At 43.6% G+C, this 21,007-nt stretch overlaps 2 protein-coding genes across 3 annotated transcripts; one reads left to right on the plus strand and one right to left on the minus strand.

The window, feature by feature from the left end:
• Window positions 1-1,282: 1,282 nt before the first annotated feature.
• dis3l2 (DIS3 like 3'-5' exoribonuclease 2) lies at window positions 1,283-15,999 on the minus strand (the record flags this gene model as incomplete). 2 transcript variants are annotated; one of them, XM_084458049.1, is made up of 21 exons in its annotated part: window positions 1,283-6,012; window positions 6,767-6,871; window positions 7,030-7,134; window positions 7,337-7,467; window positions 8,017-8,164; window positions 8,270-8,356; window positions 8,465-8,648; window positions 9,005-9,084; window positions 9,235-9,468; window positions 9,597-9,704; window positions 9,818-9,930; window positions 10,025-10,104; window positions 10,276-10,449; window positions 10,594-10,823; window positions 11,783-11,856; window positions 11,963-12,176; window positions 12,285-12,386; window positions 12,469-12,522; window positions 12,625-12,758; window positions 12,923-13,360; window positions 15,953-15,999. In XM_084458049.1, the coding sequence occupies 20 exons, from the start codon at window positions 13,338-13,340 to the stop codon at window positions 5,911-5,913; spliced, it is 2,877 nt and encodes a 958-aa protein (XP_084314175.1). In that variant the 3' UTR covers window positions 1,283-5,910. The 2 variants fall into 2 exon arrangements, with proteins under 2 accessions (XP_084314175.1, XP_084314174.1); XM_084458048.1 differs by lacking the exon at window positions 15,953-15,999 and having other exon boundaries at window positions 12,923-13,664.
• A 273-nt stretch (window positions 16,000-16,272) lies between these two features.
• On the plus strand, window positions 16,273-20,754 carry LOC311325407 (nucleolin-like). Its single transcript, XM_084458099.1, has 14 exons — window positions 16,273-16,340; window positions 16,599-16,674; window positions 16,789-16,962; window positions 17,054-17,182; window positions 17,285-17,359; window positions 17,463-17,571; window positions 17,941-18,077; window positions 18,201-18,327; window positions 18,768-18,907; window positions 19,040-19,169; window positions 19,277-19,404; window positions 19,650-19,776; window positions 19,962-20,212; window positions 20,350-20,754. The coding sequence occupies exons 1-14, from the start codon at window positions 16,323-16,325 to the stop codon at window positions 20,406-20,408; spliced, it is 1,680 nt and encodes a 559-aa protein (XP_084314225.1). The 5' UTR covers window positions 16,273-16,322; the 3' UTR covers window positions 20,409-20,754.
• Window positions 20,755-21,007: the final 253 nt, after the last annotated feature.

Raw genomic sequence — 21,007 nt, forward strand, 5'->3', positions numbered from 1 at the left:
TTCTTACAATAACAATTGATAATACCTGTGAAGGTCTGCCCCTGCTGCTACTGTACCTTGAACACAATACTGTAGGTCTGAGTGCCAAATGTCAGAGCGGAATCCCTCAAATATAAGAATACTGTGACGTTGTGTAATGAGAGCTGTATTTATGCAATAACTCTGTAAAGTGGAGGGGGAATATATAAATCAAACACACAATCACATACTATAGACCAAATTTTTTTTACTATTCAGTGAATTAGGTGACCCATGTTGAGGCTCAATTATGAAACAATGAAACTGACCTTTGTACCCAATTAAAAATCAGTTTTGCCAGTGATATGATGTAATCTTGTAATAAAGCAGTAAATGCATTTTTACTGGAATGGAACCAGACCAACAAGCACCCTGAATCACTTACATTTGGTATAAAAAAATAAAATAAACACGCTTAATTCAGTATCCCAGCAGTTTTCAGCAGTATACGAAGCCACAATAGTTTATTATAGTGTGGGCTGAGAAATCTGCCAGTAACAGTGACCATTGCCCCCAACAAGACAAGTCACGCTATCACTCTTCAGCTGAACAGCAGGTGAGGCTCTCTAACTGATATGGAATCATACCGAGTACGGAAGGTGTCTAGGTGGAGCCGGTTAGATACTGTAGGTCTGGGTTGATGCAAACATGAGTACCTGTGCATGCTGATTGATTGGCTATTTCATGATGTAAGTGAACCCAGTTATTTGTGGGTTGAGAGGCAGCTCCCCTAGACACTAAATCTAAGGTTAGTGTATTACCCTCTATGTTTCTGACTGGGATTTGGGGCACACACGCCGATCTGTGATCTGTGTTTATGCGCAGCTTCCACCCACATTGTTATCAAATGTCTAAGAAATGTCTTCATAGGGAGTGGTTGAGCAGTAAGAACAAAACCTTAGAAGCTTTCCAGCTATGATTCTCAGAAAGACTGCTTATCCCAATAATAAATCATATTGTGGTGATATAACAATATGGTTATACCACATCTCATAACCACAGTTGCATATTGCTACTGTATATAGAATGCATATAATTCATTCCTGAATAACCTCTATAGAGAACGTACATTTTATTTTAATGTTTGCGTACAATCATAATTTCATTTCACAGTCAAAGCTTAATGCTGTATTGATAAGAAGGGTATGGGATTGTACGGAAGCCAAACGTGCATGATCTTTTCAACTTTGGCATACTTGTAGCAGTGAGCAGTGCACTGTCAGTCATTACTGGGACTTCAGAGAGATTCAGGGTAGCAGATTATTTTATTTGGTGTTCCAAACGGGCTGCAATGTGAAAGACACTCATGGACAAGGACACTCCTATGCAATCAAAAATAACATCTGTTGCATCACATCAAGGTGTATATTTCCAGGTGGACAGGAATAACATGTCAACACATTCACAACAGCCCTGGACACCACAGCACAGTCCCCAGACATCCTGGACCAGTGCTCTGCATTCTATACAGAAGATCTGACCAGGACAGATATTCAGTGTACACTAACAATTACAGTACTGCACCTCACTGACAACAATAAGGTGGAGTTTGAAAGAAAATGTGGTTTTGCCCCCAGCTTCATCGATGCAAAGAGAACGTTCTATGTTCCTGTAAGTCTGAACCAAAACAGGAATTTCTGTTTTGTGCCCTAAAATTTAACCTAATCAAAACTGTTGACTGCTGAGAAGAGTCCCTTTGTACAATGACAAAGCTGAATCGCTAATCAGAGTACAAGTACTGGGACCACGAAATGCAGTTAAGCATCTAAACAGAATTAGGAAAGAAGCAGTGCAGTGTAATGTACAGTATGTATAATACAAAATGCACTTTATAACTCTAACCCTGTTTCTTTCACATTTCTGGTTAGATGCTAAACTGCATTTCTTTGTCCCAGTACTCTGTGCAATGACAAGAAAGTTGTACAGATTGAGCAGTTCTCCATTTTGTGTTAACATTTTTATCAGTTAAAAATAGACTAAAGTCTCGACTTCTGATTGGAATATAGCAGCATGAGTACAATATAACTCACGGTGTATTACCTCCTGTGTACACAGGGCTCAACGCTATATATATATTTATTTTTTTTCAAAGGAGAAAATGAACTGCCAACTGCCACCCATATTATCCTATGGGAGCTGGGAATATAGCTACACTAGCTGCTATGCTAGCTGCCAACTCCTTCCCATATTACCCTATGGGGCTGAGGCTATACCTGTAGCTATTGTAATCAGTGCTCGTAAATTATTTTTTATGGTTCGCATATCTATTTTTAGGGCCAAATGTGAGTGAAATACTCATACTGTAAAGCCCTGGTACACTGCAGACAATGTAAACAAACAAGCCGATAAAGGCAAGATGAGGAAGAAAGAAGCTGAGGGCAGAAGAAAAAGGCACACTTACACAAGAAAACAGTTAAATCACTGCTTTCAGAACATTTTGGCTGTTATACAGTATGTGTATATGGTAATCATTAACTCCCAGGTGTACACCCAGCTACGCAAACACCGACTGACGTTGTTTTGGTTTAATGGGATATTTCAACAGATAGAAACCATGGATGGTATATACCTTGGCATCTATCTACAGGCAAGCTTGACACGACATCTTAAAAGTAAAAAGCATTAACAAACAAAAGCAACTTAAACGCATTTTTAAAATGCATTAAAAAATGCCTCACAATTGAAATTCACAGTAGCATTGTTAAGACATATTCAAGTCATTCTGTTACTGTTAAAACAACAACAGAACACTTATCACATAGAGTCACAGTCCTGGGTACTACTGCACATAGGATAGACATAGAATGGTTTAACCTGCCTTGAATAAAACACTAGAAATACCACTATGCATGCACACACCTATAAACAGTTGATATCCATAAAATTATGTGGTGGTAGTTTCATCTTTTTGTTTCTATGCAAGTTGTCAATAGGGAGAGGTTTGCAATTTGATTTGGAATTTGTTAAGATTGTTATTAATGATCTTTAATGGCACTGAGACGAAATGGCCAGTTTTACAGTTTTGACTATAAAATTGATGAAATTCAGTACAGAACTAATGTTAGGGTGCTGCCACACCCATAGTTTGCTAAATTTGGTCCAATTCAAGAGCAAGTTGCTACTTGTTGGATTTTTCATTAGGTCTGGTTAGTGTTCACATGGTCCTATGTTAAGAGAACCATCCATTTGTAAACAAATGACACATGGTCTTCAGACCAAATTTAGTGAACTAGAGGCAAACTAAAGGTGTGAAAGGGTCCTCTGTCTGGGGCACCCAGCCCCGAGTATTAAACTGAAAATAGTTCAAGCTATCGTCACACAAAGACTGTGTATATAATTTATCAATAATCCAATGACCTCAAAGGTCTTTAACTGCAAAATAAATGTTTTCATTCATTGCACATTTGTGGCTTTTTCACAGTTAAGGGGAGACACTACAGGCAAAATGGCTTTTCTTCTTCTTCTACTCATTCAGATTTTTCATCATTCTTCTACTATAACTTGTATACTATAACTATATTAAACGTGCAATTCCCAAGATTTCAATGTGGACCATCATAAAAAATTAAATAAAACAAACATTCACAGAGCTTAAAAAAAGGTACGGAATAAAAGTATTGCTTTACCCCCCAAACTGTGTTATGAATTTATAATTTAAAACATTTAGACAGGTCCTAAATGAAGTTAGAATAGGGTTTTCCCTTTAAATATATCCTCATGAATTTCTACTAGTTTAATCTTCACAGTAAAATAAATATTTAGATAAAATGAGGATAAGGAAGTAGATATAAAAATACCAGGAAAAACTATACACTACACATACAGTACCAAGTCAGAGTCCAGTTTAGAATCATCAGCCAGTGATGCAGTATTCAGTGTTCATGTATGTGTTTTTGTGTGTGTGCGCGCGTCTGTGTGTTGTGGCATTGCACTCCAAAATGGCCACCGGCGGCAGCATGTGCCACAAGATGGACACAGGCCTACAGGTCCCAAAATGAACTACAGCTCCCATGACCCTTCAGGCAGGGGTTTGGGGAGCTGTGTGCTGGTACCTGGCAGATCCTGCACACCTGAGTTCCATGAGTAATCAGCCAGGGCCAATCCAGTGGACTGAATAAAGATCACGGCTTCAAGGACAAGGGTAGTGTGAGGTTGGGTTAAGTTTAATTAAAGAGCCAACCCCTGGTCTATTTTCCTGCAAACCGCCTCCCTGGTCTCTGTGTGCTGTTGCCAATTTGGTGTTTTGTGGACATCCCTGTCCCCTGGGTTGCCACGTATGGTGAGGAATGCAGGCAGCGCGGCACCACCACCCCCGCACAGCTAAGAGACCAGGGATGGTGTTTGGCTTGGCTTGGACTAAAGGTCCCAAAATGAACTACAGCTCCCATGACCCTACAGGAGGTGGTTTGGGGAGCTGAGTGCTTGCACCTGGCAGATCCTGCACACCTGAGCTCCATGAGCAATCAGCCAGGGCCAATCCAACGGACTGGATAAAAATCAAGGCAGAAGAGCTTTGAGGGAGGGGAGAGGCAGACAGAATGATGCCTCATGTTTGCTTGAAATCTTTAATTTGTAAAACCTTGAGTTAAGTTTAAATAAAGAGCCGACCTCTGGCCATTTGTCTGCAAACCTTTGGCTGCTACCCTTTGGTGTTTTGTGGTCTTTCCTGTCCCCTGGGTTGCCACAATAACTACTACACCCAAGTCAAGCCAGCAAATAGAAATATTGCTCCGAATAGAACCCTGCCCTGATATAAACACTGCTCTCTGAAAGTTCAATCCAATGCGTTTACTATTACCACGCACCAGCGTTCCAGCTTCTCTAGAATTATTTTGGTGTCGGTTTGCCCTAAATTAGTGCGTTCCACCCTGTACAAGAGTCGCTAACTTGGTTTGGCTAATGCTGGCAAGCTAGCTAGCTATCAAATCTACTCCATTCACTCATGCTACAGTTAATGTTAGTGATCACAACAGTAGTAGTTGTTGCAAGAAATGTCTTCTGGTCGATCTAGTGGTCAGTAAAACCGACAAAATGTCATTTCCAGATTCTGTAGACGGAGAGGAATCCAATGTGCTTTTGAGCAGTTTGGAGTCAATTAGAATTGACAACCATTCAGTTGGGACTTAGGCTCAGGAGCCATTTCACCATTCATTCTGTATGGCGCCTGGTTCCGATATCTATCTTGGGTTCTGGTGGGCAGAAGGGCATACAGTATAATGGCCCAAATGGCCAATTCCTGATTGCGTGCTCCAAGGGGTATCAGAACTAGTAAACATGAATTCATAATACTTATCTTTATCGGCCATTTTCTCAAAATGATTTTTTTTAATCACTGTACCAATCCTCTCAACTTCCAGGGGAGGTGAATTCACTAAACCTTACATACTGACTCTCAGATGTAATCTGCAGAGATTTACAGAATTTAATATCTTGTCGTCCTTTCATTTCGGGTTGCATTTTTAATTGGTGTATGCAGTATATTTTCATTTTATAATAAGCTATCCACAAACCCCTCTGTAAAACATTAAGTACAATATTGTCAAAACAAAAAGTAAAACTTTAAGCCTGACTATACATTGCTTAGACATTAGGTACCAAAATATATGCAAATATAAGCATATTTAATGAGATATTGGCTTAATTGCATATTTAAACAATTTTAAAAGAAAGTGTAATAAAATAATAAAAGAAATCAACGTAAAAATTCATGAAGATATCTTAAAAGGAAGAAAATAATCCTATTCACCTGTAGCATCTCCCCTTAAGTGATTCAGGCAAATGAAAGAAACATATCTTTGCTAATCCATAAAAAACATGTGCAAGTCCACTGAAGATTTAAAAATAGTCTGTGTGTGTGTTTAAACTTCTGTGTGCCAGGGCACATGTGGACATTCATGACCCGTTACTTGTGGGCCTCTGCAGCAGAGCGCTGTATTTCATAGGAGCTTCGTCTGCCTTGAGCTGCACATCCACCATAGTGAAGATAGCGATCTCCTGTGGTAAACATCAGGAACATATCTTTACATAAAGGAAACTATAAACACCAACGTTCTCTGTGCTTTCAACATCTGGTTTAGTTAAAGATATTTGCGCGTAAGGGCAAGTAAGAGGCCTGTGACATTTTCTTTTATAGGTTAAGCTGCTGATAAGGCTGTTAGTGCTGTTCAGACTGATACAACCGATAAAACGGCAGCTTTTCCGTCCACTTCTGCTCACTCTTATCAGCTAAACGTTTGGTAAAATGGCAGAGTTTCGTCGTACTGCTTCTCCGCCTGAGCCCCGGCAAACCGTGCGATACGAATCTCAAAAGCTCAGTGACCGAAGGAGCAAAAGTCGGATAATAATCAGGCCAGCCTTTGCTCGTTGGATGGAGTTTATGAAGTTTCATGGGATAAAGTCGCATGGTGACATGGCTACTTTCTACTAGACCGGTAAGCAAGCATAGCCAGACCTAACGTTATCTCCACACTACAGCATCTAACGTAACTTATTACATGGCACTCTGAAATACTTGATTGTGATTACTGATTAGTGTAACATTATGTTCCTCTCGGAGTGAAGATCTTATCACAGTATGACTGAAACAGTGCATTCTCTAGCATTTTGGCGACCAATACGTTGTGTTGTTGCAGTTCTTATTTTTAGACACTAGATGGGGGAGATAATCCACATATAACATATTATACCTTTAAGATCATACAAAAAAATAAGCCAGCAACCACCTATCCATCTTCATGTGTGGTCTTACCTGTCGTATGGGGGGCTTTCCAGGGCCCTCTGAGGACCACACCAGTGTCATCTCTGACTGCTTGCCCACCTTGTTGAAGTGGAACGTGTCCAGGCCTGGTATACCCTGCAGGAGGAGACAAAAAACCCCGTTATCACTACTCTAATCTCTCGTTGCGCAAAAACTTGTCTTGACTCAGATATCCTTCTGTGATTCGACAGAAAAAAAAACATGTCCAGACATCGCAGCACGGAGGGGGAATCACATCCAGGGATCGTACTCACTTTGCAGTAGATGCGTTTCTGCACCCCGTAGCGCAGCACCAGCACGTCGAAGGACTGGTTCAGCACCCCCATGACCATCGCCTCAGAGTCCAGGGGGCCACACTCCTGTTGGAACACGCAGCGGTCAACACCCCCCCCCTGAGGCCATCCTGTGCCTTGCACCATGTGCCTTACAGTGATGTAAATATGACTCGCTATGGGCTCTGTTCAGCAATGATCATAACCGGAGAACTCACAAATGTCAGAGAGGCTCTAGTTGCTCATTCATGCACGGAGGGGTCTGTACTCTGTACAGTCGAGAGAGTACCTTGACGAAGATTCCGAAAAAGAGGTCGGCGCTGAGCTCCTGGACTCTCTTAGAGGCGGTCTTCTTGTCGTTACAGTGTGAGGCCTGCTTTTGGACTTCCTCTTCTTTCAGCTCCATCTGAGGACCACAACCTGCTCACACACACACACGGACACACAAAGACACACGTTATGAAGGAGAACGTACACACTATAGCCTCAAATCTGACACACACCTCTCATGCACACACATAACTGAATACATTTTAAAAGAAGGAGAACGCAAAACCAGACCTGCAAACTCTGGAGTAGTGAAAAAGGTGACAACATACAAAACTAAAACCCTCTAGATTCACTGAAACTACCATGGTTAACATAAAAAGGTGACTGTAGCCCAAAGGTGACAAGTTTGCAGGTCTGAAAACACTTGAAAAGGTTTCTCTTTGCATAAACAAGGGAGAGGAGAACAGACAAGAGGAGCAACAACATTCGTGGGACTCTGATCGTAGAGTGGGACAAACAAATGCCTCTACACAGACTTGTGGGATGTAAATCTGAGGGCGCTTTGTCCCTTTCTTCATTACTATTCCACAACAGACCGAAATCTCTCTGCCTTTTACAGCACACTTTGAGACAATGTCCCCAGTCTACCCTGCAGCACAACAAAACCTTTGTTTGCCACACACACACAGGTTCACCCACCCAGGGATGCCGCCAGCAGGCGGTGGACGATGACATCAGCGTAGCGTCTGATCGGGGAGGTGAAGTGCGTGTAGGAGGGAACGTTGAGGGCGTAGTGTTTAAACAGGGCCTCGTCCTTCAGCCACCCGGTGCAGAAGTACATGGCCATCTGGGGGAGACCGAAAGTGAGCCGACGCTGAATGCAGAGACTTGCACAACAATGGGGCGGCAGATAAGATGGCGGAGAGGGGGGGGGGGCATCCTGTTCCTATACCTGCATGGGTCGGGAACACATGTGCGTGATGACCTCCTTCCTGGCGACGGTGTGTTCATCGTCCCCCAGGGCCGCATGCAGACTCCTCTGTGAGGGGAGGGGAAAGCAACAGAGGCCATAATGTCAAACTACCACAACCCCTCGCCGAATGACATTTCTCCACACACACGCCGGTCCCAGAGGTCGTCTACCCACGTGGAGCGCTCCCGCCGAGGAGAAGTCCATGTCGAGGCCCATCTGGTCCATGAGTTCCTGCAGGTCGTCCACCATCTTGGTTTTGGGCGGCGGGTGGCGGCGCAGCAGGGCGCGGCGGGGGAAGCTTCGGTAGATCTGGTGGGCCGTGGCCATGTTGGCCAGCAGCATGAACTCCTCCACCAGCCTGCGGACGGACATTCACACTCACAGATGACATCAGTCATTTAGCAAGACACTTTTATCCAAAGCGACTTACGATAATTGCATTTTACGTAGGTAGTGTCAGTGTACTACTAATCGGCAGAACTCACAAGTGCATCTCCCGTCTAAACAAGTGACTAAGAGCATAGTGCTAAAGCTAAAGTGCATGAGTAGGATCCAGGAAGTACTTCTTGAAGAGGTGAGGACAAAGGAAGGAATGAAACGGCAGAAAAGGGCGTGGACAACTTCAGTTTGATTGGTGGAGAGATCCCTTTCAGTGCGTCTAAACTGTTACATACTAACTCCGGTGTTTTTATACCAATGTAACTGGACACTTACTTGTTGCTGTCTCTGTATTGGTAGATATAGCAACCCTGAGGCATGCTCGTCTCTCGGTCCAGAGTGAAAGACAGCTTCAGCTGCAAAACAAGAATAAAAGGGCAACGCCTTTATTTTTCTACCACACAATCACTCTACTCTTCCACTCCGAGAGAGAGAGAGAGAGAGAGAGAGAGAAAGAGAGACAGAGAGAATAAGAGCAGGGTCTATATTTCTACACCCCCACTGACCTGGTCCAGTCTCAGAGCCCCTCCCTCGAAGCGCTGGGCGCGGAGGTGCTTGGCGATGCCGTGCAGGTTGAGCACGGCCTGGTGGATCTCGTCGATGGGGTAGTCAGGCGCCACGGGCGGCAGCTCCTCTGGCGAGAACAACTTGTCCGGGGCCTCGATCATGCTCTGGGCATGGTCATAGCTCAGCTTCACACAGGAGCGGATCACCGAACGACCGAACCACTCGCTCAAGATCTTGATGAAGGGACGAGGGGGAGATAGAGAACGTTGCAAATGTCAGTAAAATGATAAGTGTAGTGAGTGGCATATCCGTTTAGTGTATTAGCTTTGTGTGGAGGGTTCAGCCATGTCCAGTGCACTACCTTCCCCTGAGGAGTGATCTTCCAGATGACAGAGAAGGTCAGTCGGTCGGTCAGAGGGTTAAGACTGCACAGCTCCTCACACAGCAGCCTGGGCAGCATGGGGATCACCTGCAGACGACCGATTCAATATCAAACTTTATTAATGTGTGTGTGGGTCACAAGATATATCAAGAAAATAAAAATTTGGAAAATGGGAGTTAGAAAACGTTCTGGACAAAGACCTTCTGAACCATGTAAACGCTAGTGGCTCTTCGGCTGGCGGTGAAATCCAGCGCGTTGCCCTGCTCCACGAAATAACTCACATCGGCAATGTGAACGCCCAGCTCGAAATTACCTGAGAGAGGAGAAAGCAAAATAGGAATTGATCAAAATAAGCGTTGATGATTGAAAACCTGTCAATCCGAGATCATCCAATTCGGCTGACGTACCGTCTGGAAGAGGTTTGCAGGACAGGGCGTCGTCCAGATCCCTGGCGGTAGCCGGGTCGATGGTGAATATACACTCCTTCCTGAGCAGTAAACAACAGGTCTGTGTGAGCGTTAGGAGAGCAAAGGGTTTTCCTCTCTTGTTAATTTCAAGTAAACAAATTCATATACTTCCATATGCAGCACCCAGCCATTAGATGTGCCCGTGTTGCTACCTGTGTTACTAGCTGTGTGTTTGTGTATATGCTTCTCACCGCAGGTCTCTCCTTTTGGACAGCTCCTCCGGGGGGATGGTCCAGGGCAGCATCTGAGGCAGGCAGCCCAGGACCTCACCGGAGAACTCGGAGAAGTCCACGTCGTACTCCATCAGGATGCCCTCCGTCTCCGGCTCTATCTCCCCCGCCTGGCCCAGGGTCTTAGCCAGGCGACTTGAGTGACACATCCAAAACACACAATAAACATTCTAGGGAAACACACTAGGGATATTTCCTACGAGGGCGATGCTACAGTACATGGTGGTGCTAGTGTTGCAGCCAGCGTTCCAACGTTGGTGACGGTAGTTCTTCACCCACCCCTCAGCAAAGTTGTTGTCGTCTGGCCAGCTGGTGATGCGGCAGATGAACAGAGTGCTGGCGTAGTCTCCGGGGCGGGAACAAAAGTCATGCGGGCAGTCCGGCAGGGGGACATTTATACGAGGCACCCGGTGGTCAACGGGGGAGAACATAGCAAAGGGTTTGTCTGGGAGGAACTTGAGGAAGCCTGTTGCTGCCCGCGAGTGTTTCTTCTCAACAATGTACACCACCTAGGAGAGAAGGGAAGGACAGGAGGAAACTTTTGATGACAGTTCACTTTTTCTCCATCTTTCATTCAAACCTTTATTTATACTCCTAACGCACTGAGGTTTCCCTCATTTACAGTGTTGTCGAGTTCACACAGATACACAAATAACAACAAATACAATGTACAATAATAAATAATAATAATAACTATACCTGAAGCAATGGAGAGATTTTTTAAAAAGCATGACAACGGCTCACTAATGACTAGGGCTGCCAGTTTTATAAAAAATTAATCTAGATTGTCCTCCGCAGTAGAACACTTAAGGTCTACAGATTGCAAGATTCTAGCGTTTCACTAGGTGTAAAAGGCTGAAAGGAGAAATGAGAGACACGGTCCAAAGGGGGAATGCAACCAGAATCAGTATCCAAGGGAGCCAGCCCAGTACGCAACCTATCAAATAGGTGCCCAGCCTCAGTAAAGAGCTTATTAACAGCAAAACAAATATCATTTGGATCAGAGAGCACATGATCATCAACATTAATAGACAAGGGCAGTGAACTAGAGGGTTTGTTTTAGTTAAGTTCACTGCACCCCAGAACTTTGCAGGGTTTGAATAGGAGTTAGAGACTAAATCCAAAAAGTAGTCAGATTAAGCTTTCCTCACAGCTGTTGTGCATTTATTTCTAAGTTGTCTAAAAGAAACCCAAGACTGGCTATCCCTCCTGCGTCTGGCACAGGACCAGGCACAATTCCTATCATTAAACAAGGTAGTCAGATCACTAGAAAACCATGGTGCAATTCTATCTTTAATCCTAGTCTGTTTAGAAGGGACACATTTATACACAAAGTGATTGAATGTTTTTACAAAAGAGTCAAGGGTGACTTGCACGTCATCAGACTCAACCGAGCATAGACTATTAGAGTCAATAATGTCATCCAAAAAGAGCTAGACCTGCCTTTCGTTTTCAAAATACGGCATACCTTGGCAGTCCTTTGAAGTATCTCTCCATTGGAGTTGGGGGTTGAGGGAACATCTCTCTTCACACTCTCTCTTTCTGGTGAATCACAATGGGTGGGGGAAAATATTTAAGGAGCGCTGTACAGAATGACTGTTTTGGAGGTCGACAATGTGTCTGAAGTCAAGCCTCCTAAGTCCAATACCTTTGGCATCAAGGCTGAGGTTTTCAGCCCTGCTAACAATCTCCTCTTGGTCACTGTACTGGTCCTCCACTATGACATCGGGGCTGGGAGGGCGCTTGCTCTTCTTCTTAGGGCTGGGAGGGTGCTTGCTGCTCTTCTTCCCTGGTGTTTGGGTCTTCCCAGCCTGGCCCTCCGGCTCACTAGCGCCCTCACAGTCAGTGTCTGACTTCACCACCTAGATGTACACACACATCACACATGATGGCATCTGTAAAATCAACAAGAGATCACAGTGCATCATTTTGCTTATTCCTCCATGGCAACAAGACCAACAGGAGCTGACCTTCCATTGTTCTCGAGGGAGGATCTGCACAACCACCACATCCCCGTTCAAGGCCCTGTTCCTGGCTACGATCCCATCCAGGAATATATCCCTCATGCCATCCTGTAGGGACATTTCTTACTGTCAGAGTTGACAAATGTATTTCATTGAAATACATATAAGTTTGACAAAGGAGTATACTTACTGGTGATGGAATGAAGGCTTCATGGTACCTTTTAGGGTTAATCCTTATTGATCCCTGGAAGATATGCAAGTTCTTTAATTTAGCTTGCGGTTTACACAAAGTGGCAACAAATGCATTATCTTACACTAATAGCATTGAAATAGTCTGTCATTTTACCTGAATGAGTTGGTCTCTCTTCAGGCCATGGGAGACATCCTGGGCAGTCATGTAGGCGTCAAACACCTGCTTCCTGGATCCCCGGCCTCCTCTGTTCCTCTTACCCTTGTCAGCGGGGGAGCCGGCACTTGAGGCTGAAAGCAGATTCATTCATCATCAACTCAATCATTTTGGCCTTCACCTCTCCATTTAATGACACAAAGCAAAGACAAAAGACTTGATTATCTCACCAACATTGACATCTCAGCATTTCAATAAATAGCCTACATGCCTTTAAGATGATGGTCAGTTAGTTTACCTTGTGGTTGCATGTTTTTGGCTTTATGATGAGGGGATTTGGCCATCTCCACATCACCGTTGGATTGGAAGGCCCCATCTGTCTTGTCATCCAAGTTGTTCTTTGGCACATTCTTCTTCTTTGACTTCTTCTTTTCATGCTCTTGCCCGCCTGAACCAGCTTGGCCTCTCATATCATTGTTCCCCTGGTTACCAGTGGGCCCTTTCGTTGCATGGTCTTTGTTTCTCCTCTGCTGTTGCTGCTGGGAGTCTCTCTGTTTGACCAGACTCAACATCTCCTCACCCGAATCCACATCTCCATCTTGACTGGTGGTGGTGTCCCTCCTCTCGCCACGCCGCAGCCTATCAGAGACCCCCTCCTTCCTCTCAGCGTCCTGCCGAGCCCCCCGGCTGCTGAGCTTGTCCATGTACAGAGACATGGAGCTCTCTTCCACTTTGTCTTTCATGGGAGAAGGGGAGTAGTCAGATGAGTCTGAAAATTCTTTGAAAGCATGGTCTCTTTTTCGCTGTGGTATCTCTTGTCTGTCACTGTGGGCCTTGCCCGGTGTGTTTGGTACATACTCTTCCCCCACGTTTAATGACTGTTGTGCATATTGCTCCAGAAAGGATTTGAATTTGCTACTGTGGTGCTGGCTGAGAAGCCGGGCATAGCCATCTTTCTGAAGGGGTGTGCCGGAGTGGCTTTGACCACGTTTGGCTTCCCGATTCCGGTTGGCTCCCTTGGTTTGGCGAGGGGGGTCCATTTAGCTCTCCCTGGACAAGCAGTGATTGAAAAGACACTAATGTAGCTAGGTATTACAGTATTAACAATATCAATGTCAGCGTGTTATGGGTATAGTCTGGAATTTTTGAACTAGGGCCTCATTTTCAACTTACCTATAATGTTGGTGATTGATGGAGATCATTTGCAGCGGATTCCATGTTTTCACTCATTCAGACATTCACGTCTTGCTAATGCTAGCACAATCGAACCAAACTAGCCAGCATTCAAAGAAAACTAACAAACACACTGCAGTGCAACCAAATCAAATATGAGGACAGTCTGTCAGGGGCTCATTTCAGTTTTTATACCATCATTTTTGAAGTCCAACTATCATTGAACCCATTTGTTTGTTCAGACCTATATGGCTCTCTCTGTAAATAGGGAGGCGGAGCGATACATACATAACAAGCCGGCACTATTGTCTTCACAACAACAAACAGAACAGCGGACTATTCTCTTACTATCAAAACAACAAGTTGCAATGGCCATGTTTGAAAGAGAAGGTCTGACTTCGACGAGGAGTTTAGTTTATCTGGCGTCCTTACTTGTTTAGAGTTAGTTTTCTTTGAATGCTAGCCGGTTCGGTTTGATTGTGCTAGCATTAGCAAGACGTGAAAGCCAGAACGAAGGATAGCATGGAATCAGCTGCAAATGATCTCCATCAGTCAACAACATTATAGGCAAGTCGAAAATTAGACTCTAATTCAAAAATTCCAGACTATCCCTAAGCCTGAAAAGATTGGGCTCAGCATCAAATGCACATAGCTCGGGAGGTAGAGCGGCCGGCTGGGAATTGCAAGGTCCCCGATTCGATCCCGCTCCCGGCAGTGTGCCGAAGTGTCCTTGAGCAAGACTTACTTACTTACTGTTTCACTTCGCTCCGTGCTGTCATTAGTTTGTCTATGGTTGTCATGGCTATGCCTCAGCAATGACATTATAATCGAATCTCCCTCCCTCATGGAAATGATTAACCACCAGTAAGAGTGGAAGCAATGTCAAACTGAAGTTCTCAACAGAGTGTAACGAGTTGACAATTCTGTCTGATATCAGGCATGTCCTGTTCCTGACCAGGACCTGGACTGAGCACTTGGTCTCCGGGTGCCGTGAACGATTGCTGCCTACAGCTCCTCGCTGCCCCTGGAGGAGGGGCGTGGATGGGAGGAATCGAGGAACAATTTCCACCTGAGACGTGTGTGCGTGTGTTGGGTGTGGTGTGTTGCCCTTCACTCACGTGTGTTGGGTGTGGTGTGTTGCCCTTCACTCACGTGTGTTGGGTGTGGTGTGTTGCCCTTCACTCACGTGTGTTGCGTATCTCACTGTGTGGCCAATAGAGACCCTAAAGTTTACTTTAGGGTTTAGGCACAAAACAGCAGCAAGATGCCTTAGTTGCTTGACACTTCAACAAAACTTGCAAACCTGTCTGGTCCCTTTCTCCTATATTAGCGAAGCGGCACGCATATAGCTAGCCTCGCGTTACCAGGCTGGTTTCTATTCGCTTGGCTTCCTGTCTAGAGCCAGCTGGTATCCTGTCACAGCTGGTATCCTGCCACACAAATGACGAATCGAGCAGCCTAGTCTCGCCAGGCGCTACGGATTCAAATAAAACATGGACATACCAAACGAAGTAGCCTATTCCATTAGAAGTTCTTGCTGTGTCACATTGTAGGTTTATGGGTAGCCCTGTTTTTGGACAGGGGGATCACCATCAGACCGGATACAACTGCAAATAGGCCCCAGGCTAGAATCACATATGGGGCTAGACTAGCTGGTTAGCTAGATTCTGAGGGCCGAGAGGAATCCAATTATGTCATTTAGTCGATTTTCCTAACGGCTCGTTCGACAACAAGACGACCAATTTCATTCAACAACTGTAAAGTTAATTTACAGGCTGACATGCATCATGGGTGAGGGACGACTGGTTCACGGTGCACTTGTTTGCAAGTGGATTGGTTACCATAAAGGCCTAAGTGGGCTGTAAATGAAAGCTAGTTAACGTTACGTGCCGTGGCAATGACATGTTCGCAAATGACAGGCAAAGCAAGGCTTTGACAAACGAGAAGGCACATTACACCAATATTGGCAGATACTTTGAGCTCGCTAGTTAGCACTAACGTTAGCTAGCTGGCTAACGTTAACCATGAAATGGCATTTTGATAATGGCTGGTTTCGTTGGCTAACGTTAGCTAGCAAGCAATGTTGGTTGTCAAGCAAGCAATCGAGCTTTACAGTCAATTACATTTCACAGTTCAATTAATTGAAAAGTTTTACCTGAAACTGTTATCTTGACAGACCGTAGATTCGTTCTGCTGTGTCGATTGAGACGAATCGGATGGTTTACACAGAAATAACTACCCTTGGAAACGGTTTGAAAAAAGGCAGGCGCTTTCAAAAATACATTGGATGTGATTGGATGAACCATGTGTCAATCACCACATATCACGCCCCGTAGTTCCTCATAAGATGCGGATTGGACCGAAGCACTGAAAAGGAAGTACACACGCGCGAGAGTGAATACGTGGATGTGATTGGATCATGCAGCGGATATGGTCCCACTCCACTCACGGCTCACACATGTGAATAACCAGCATGCTTACAGTAACATTATAGTCAAGTCGTTTGTGTTGAGGTAACAGAAAACATGTCGAAATCAGGCAAAGTAAGTGTGGTCTTTACACCAAAATATCATAGTGTATTCGGTTGTTGTTGAAGTTGTTATGGACCTACCTAGTCGCCCTACCATGAGGGCAAATTCATTTCAACTAGCTACATGGCTAACGCTAGCTACACTGACAACTGTACTATAGTGAGTTTTACACTTGGGTGATGTGGTTACTTCGTTGAGGACTTGGCACCTGTGTTCTATTGCAATGCATTAATAAATTACCTAAACCTTTTTGTATCCACAACTACAAAGGAAGCAGCATCTAGAAAAAAAGCTGGAAAGACTTCTGTCAAGAAAGCCAGTGAAGATAAACAGATTGACAACTCTGGTAGGTATTGTCCCAAAGAAGCTGTGAAGGATTTGAATGTTTGTAGAATGAAGACAGTGTCTCGAACCAGCAATTAATCATAAAATGGACTGACAGGCTTTCCTCTCCCAGCAGAAGTGTCAGACGACTTAGTTGCCACTGCTAACGCTCCCACTGATGTCGAGACGGCAATGGAGGACAGTGATGCTAAAATCTTGGGAGATAAAGATGGCACAGAGGTAGTACCACCTGTTGATGAACAAGATCCTGTGGAAGGGAAGGATGAGGAGGATGTGAAAGATGGAAAAGGTACAGAGACCTCATTAGGTCATCAGACATTACTTGAAAGTAGTATTGCTTATAGACAGTGAAAGGTCATTTTCAGATCCTTGAATTCTAGGTTCTGAGGAGGAGCAGATGGACTCTGAGTGTGCAGCGTCAGTGGAGGAGCCAAAGATGGCAGAAGGTGATCATGTTGAGGAGACCAACGGAAACATTCAGGAAGCGGTCAAAGAGAAGAATGACAAAAGTAAGAGTAGTTGCCAGATTGTATTTATTTTGATTTATTTTCAGAAGTTTTAGGGTTGACAAGAGATGTGTTTATAACAATCAAAATCTCCAATTATTCCAGTAACTTCTGGAAAAAGGAAAGTGGAATCTTCAAAGGATACCTCTCCATCTAAGAAAATGAAGTTGCTTAATGATGGTATGATTGCCAAAAACAATGAATATCGCTCTCATCTCTGGCCTTATTGTTATTTGTTGATTATTATTCTCGGTGTACTAACTCACATGATGATTCTTCTCAGGCTTTTGTCTTTTTGTTGGCAATCTGAACACCTCTAAAACATATGAGGAAGTCAAAGATTCACTAGCAAATTTCTTCACAACACACAGTCTTCTGATCGAGGATATACAGTAAGGTTGGACCACTCACGGTGAGTGCCTGACATCTTACTGAACTAAATATACTTGAACCCTAAAGATGCTATAATATTTCCCAGACAAAAAACAGGAACTAATTAAAAACGTTTGAGTGATTTTTTTAGGAATAGATTCACATAATAATAGTCTACTTTCCTGTCAGTACTTGACTATGGTGAACTATATGCATGCTGCCTCTACCACCTAGAAACAGCGTGACACTTTATCATTCAGCACTTTGAAAACTTTTGAAAATGAGACCTTGTTCTGTGGGTTCACTTGAATAAACAAAGGTTAAATTAAAAAAAAAAGTAAAATGTTTCGCTCCATTTCAATCAAAACAATGTTTTCTGCCTGGTCTAGGAAATTTGCATACATAGACTTCCACACAGAAGAAGACTTGACCAAAGCCTTGGAGTTTAATGGAGAGAAGATACTGGACAAGCAGATAAGGATTGGCAAGGCTAAGGTCAAAGAACACACACCAAGTGACAAAGAAGGTATGTGCTTATTTCACCGATTCCACAGGCTTGCATTCATTGGTTGGTCTGATATCCACTTGTGGATCGAGGATAACACTTTGTGGTGTCACGTTATTTTTTTTAACCATTATTTGTTGACAGCTAAAGATGCCAGAACTTTGTTTGTGAAGAACATCCCGTACTCAGCAACCAAGGAGGACCTACAGAAAGTCTTTGACGAGGCAGCCGTCATTAGATTTCTTGGTGGCAGTGATGGCCCAAGCAAAGGGTGAGACATATAAGCTGCTGAGTAAGGGCTAAATCCTAAAAGTATGCTTGTACAACTCCTACTTCGTAAATAAACATATACTGTACAACATAAGGAATAAATACGTTTGGGTACTACTTATTTGAAGGGGTATGCATACGACTGACATGAGTGTCATAACCATGACATGACACATGAAGGAATCTTATAGTATGGAAATACATAAGTGCTTAGCCTTGATCATCATGCACTCGCACAAATGTGACTATGTTAAGCTTAACTGTTAACTCGCACATTCTCAAAAATAATGGTCGCATATGCAGCCATTTGGGTGGTAGTCTCGAGCCCTGTTGTGGGTATAATATGTGCGCATTTTGCCTCACGCATGTGCGCAAAAAAGTGTCATGCATACCCCTTGAAATAAATTGTTACCAAAGTTTATGCTTGTTTTATTTCAACAGAATTGCATTTGTGGAGTTCCAAACAGCAGCCATTGCTGAAAAAGTTCTGGAGGAGAAACAAGGGACAGAAATCAGTGGCCGCATCATCATTGTTGACTTTTTAGGAGAAAAGAGTAACCACAAGGCCAAAAAAGCTCCAGGTACAATTGTAACCTTTCTAATGGAGAGCCAAGGCTGGTTTGAAATGCTTGAATATCTCAGCATTCTGTATATTCTGAACTGTTATTTACTTTGTATTATAAAAACAAACAACAAATCTTTTTTTTCCACAGCTGAGCCAACTCCCACCAACACCTTGATGGTGAGCAACCTGCCGTACAAGGCAAAAGAAAAAGCCCTGAAAAAAGTCTTTCTGAAAGCAGTCGGTGTCAGAATACAGCAGAACAATGGCAAATCAAGAGGGTGAGGGAAGGCTTGTTTAACTATCTGCAGTTTTAGTTACATTTTTAAATTAATAATAGTAATACGCTTTTACCCACCCACTCACCTTTTGTTCACTCTCTTTGTAGATACGCCTTCATTGAGTTTGCAAGTGAAGATGATGCCAAAGAAGCTATGGAATCGTCACAAAACGCAGAGATTGGTGGAAGAGCCATCAGAATAGACTTCAGCCAGTTAAGACCTGAGGGTGAACAAGGTAGTGTATGACTGTAAGACAAGCACAGTGAGGGTTGCCTACCGTTGTGCCCTTGAGCAAGGCACTTAACAAGATTGTAAGTCACTTTGCATAAAAGCCTCTAAATGACTCGAATATAAATGTAGATTGAGACCAATTTTAAACTGAAAAGCACCTTTCTCATCAGAAGTGTGATTCAGCCAAGCGTTTGAGTGATAGAAGTTCTTAAAAGTTATTCAACTATTGTGTGTGCAATGTGTTGGTAGTTCTCGCAAAGACGTTGATCGTCTTTGGCCTGGCCAAGGAAACCAGTGAGGAGACTTTGAAAAGTACCTTTGAAGGAGCAGTCGGTGCCCGTGTCACCACAAACAAGGACACAGGTGTTTCTAGGGGGTAAGTGGCAGAAAATTAGCTCTCGGGGCAAATTATCCCCTGCCCCTCGAGATACCTTTCGCCTCTTGCCAGGCTGTAATAATTTGTTCTTAATTGACCTGCCTGGTTAAATAAATAAAAAAGGCGTCGGCTCACAGTGTGTTGCTCTTGACATTTTCATACTAAAACATGTAACTGCCTCTCAGGTTCGGCTTTGTAGACTTTGAAAGCCCAGAAGAGTGCAGGTCTGCTAAGGAAGCCATGGAGGACTGTGAGATAGATGGGTGCAAGGTGATTGTGCACTACGCCAGACCCCCGGGAACCCAAGGGGCCCTCGGGAGGGGCTTCAGCGGGAAACCAGGGGGCGACGAGAGTGGAAGTGAAGGCAGAGGAAGAGGAGGTTTCAAGGGTGGACGAAGGGGAGGTTCCAGGGGCGGACGAGGAGGCCATCGAGGAGGTATCTTGGACTTGGTCAAACTGACATTATTGGATTCTGTGCGCAATTTTAGAACATTCTTGAATGAACCCATTTTGGATGATAGAAGTTGTATTGCCATAACGGCCTGTTTATGTCACACACTTGTTTTTCTGCAGGCGGTTCTGGAAATAAGTCTGAAAACAGAAAACAAAAGAAGAAAGAAGTTAAAGTATGACCTCTGGAGTCTTCAATAGACTGCTGTAATTATTAGCGATAACTGAGCTGATAAGCTTGCAATGAGCCCCAAGCCCCTTTGAGTTCGCACAAAGAAGTAAATTGGTTTTGTTTTTAGTTTAATTGTTGTTTTTGTGTATTTAGGGTCTGACATATTTGCGTCTCATAGTAAAGTTACAGGCTGTATGGAGTTACTCTCCACTCCACTCCTCAAGTTATTTTTATTTTGTAATTTCAATTTTTAATTTTGATTTCAGAATTCTGTAAAGACTATTGAAGACTGGGCAATTAAAATGACCCCTTGTCTATTTTCATGAAGTTTTCCCGTATTTCACAATGCTGTATAATTAGGTAACAATTAAATGTTGTATGATACTGCCATCTCTTGGATAGGCAAAGGGTAGATGTGCAACAATTACTGAATGAAATCAAATACACTTTTGTACCCCAATAAAACTGTCTTTCAGAATGCCTTGACGTTTTGTGAAGCCAAAGGAGAGCTCTCTCCATGTTGATAATATGTCAACAGGATTGCACATCCCAAATGCAACATCTCGCATCTCATTGGTAAAAAGAAATTGGGATAAAAGAAAGGAAAAT

This window comes from Borostomias antarcticus (genome assembly GCF_949987555.1).
Source record: "Borostomias antarcticus genome assembly, chromosome: 24".
In the NCBI taxonomy this organism is placed as follows: Eukaryota; Metazoa; Chordata; class Actinopteri; order Stomiiformes; family Stomiidae; genus Borostomias; species Borostomias antarcticus.

What these genes read in the sequence shown, in the direction of transcription:
- LOC311325407 (XM_084458099.1), top strand. An exon ending in AATGAAGTTGCTTAATGATG is followed by an intron (nt 17,360 to 17,462) that starts GTATGATTGCCA and finishes GATTCTTCTCAG; the next exon opens with GCTTTTGTCTTTTTGTTGGC. An exon ending in ACGAGGAGGCCATCGAGGAG is followed by an intron (nt 20,213 to 20,349) that starts GTATCTTGGACT and finishes GTTTTTCTGCAG; the next exon opens with GCGGTTCTGGAAATAAGTCT.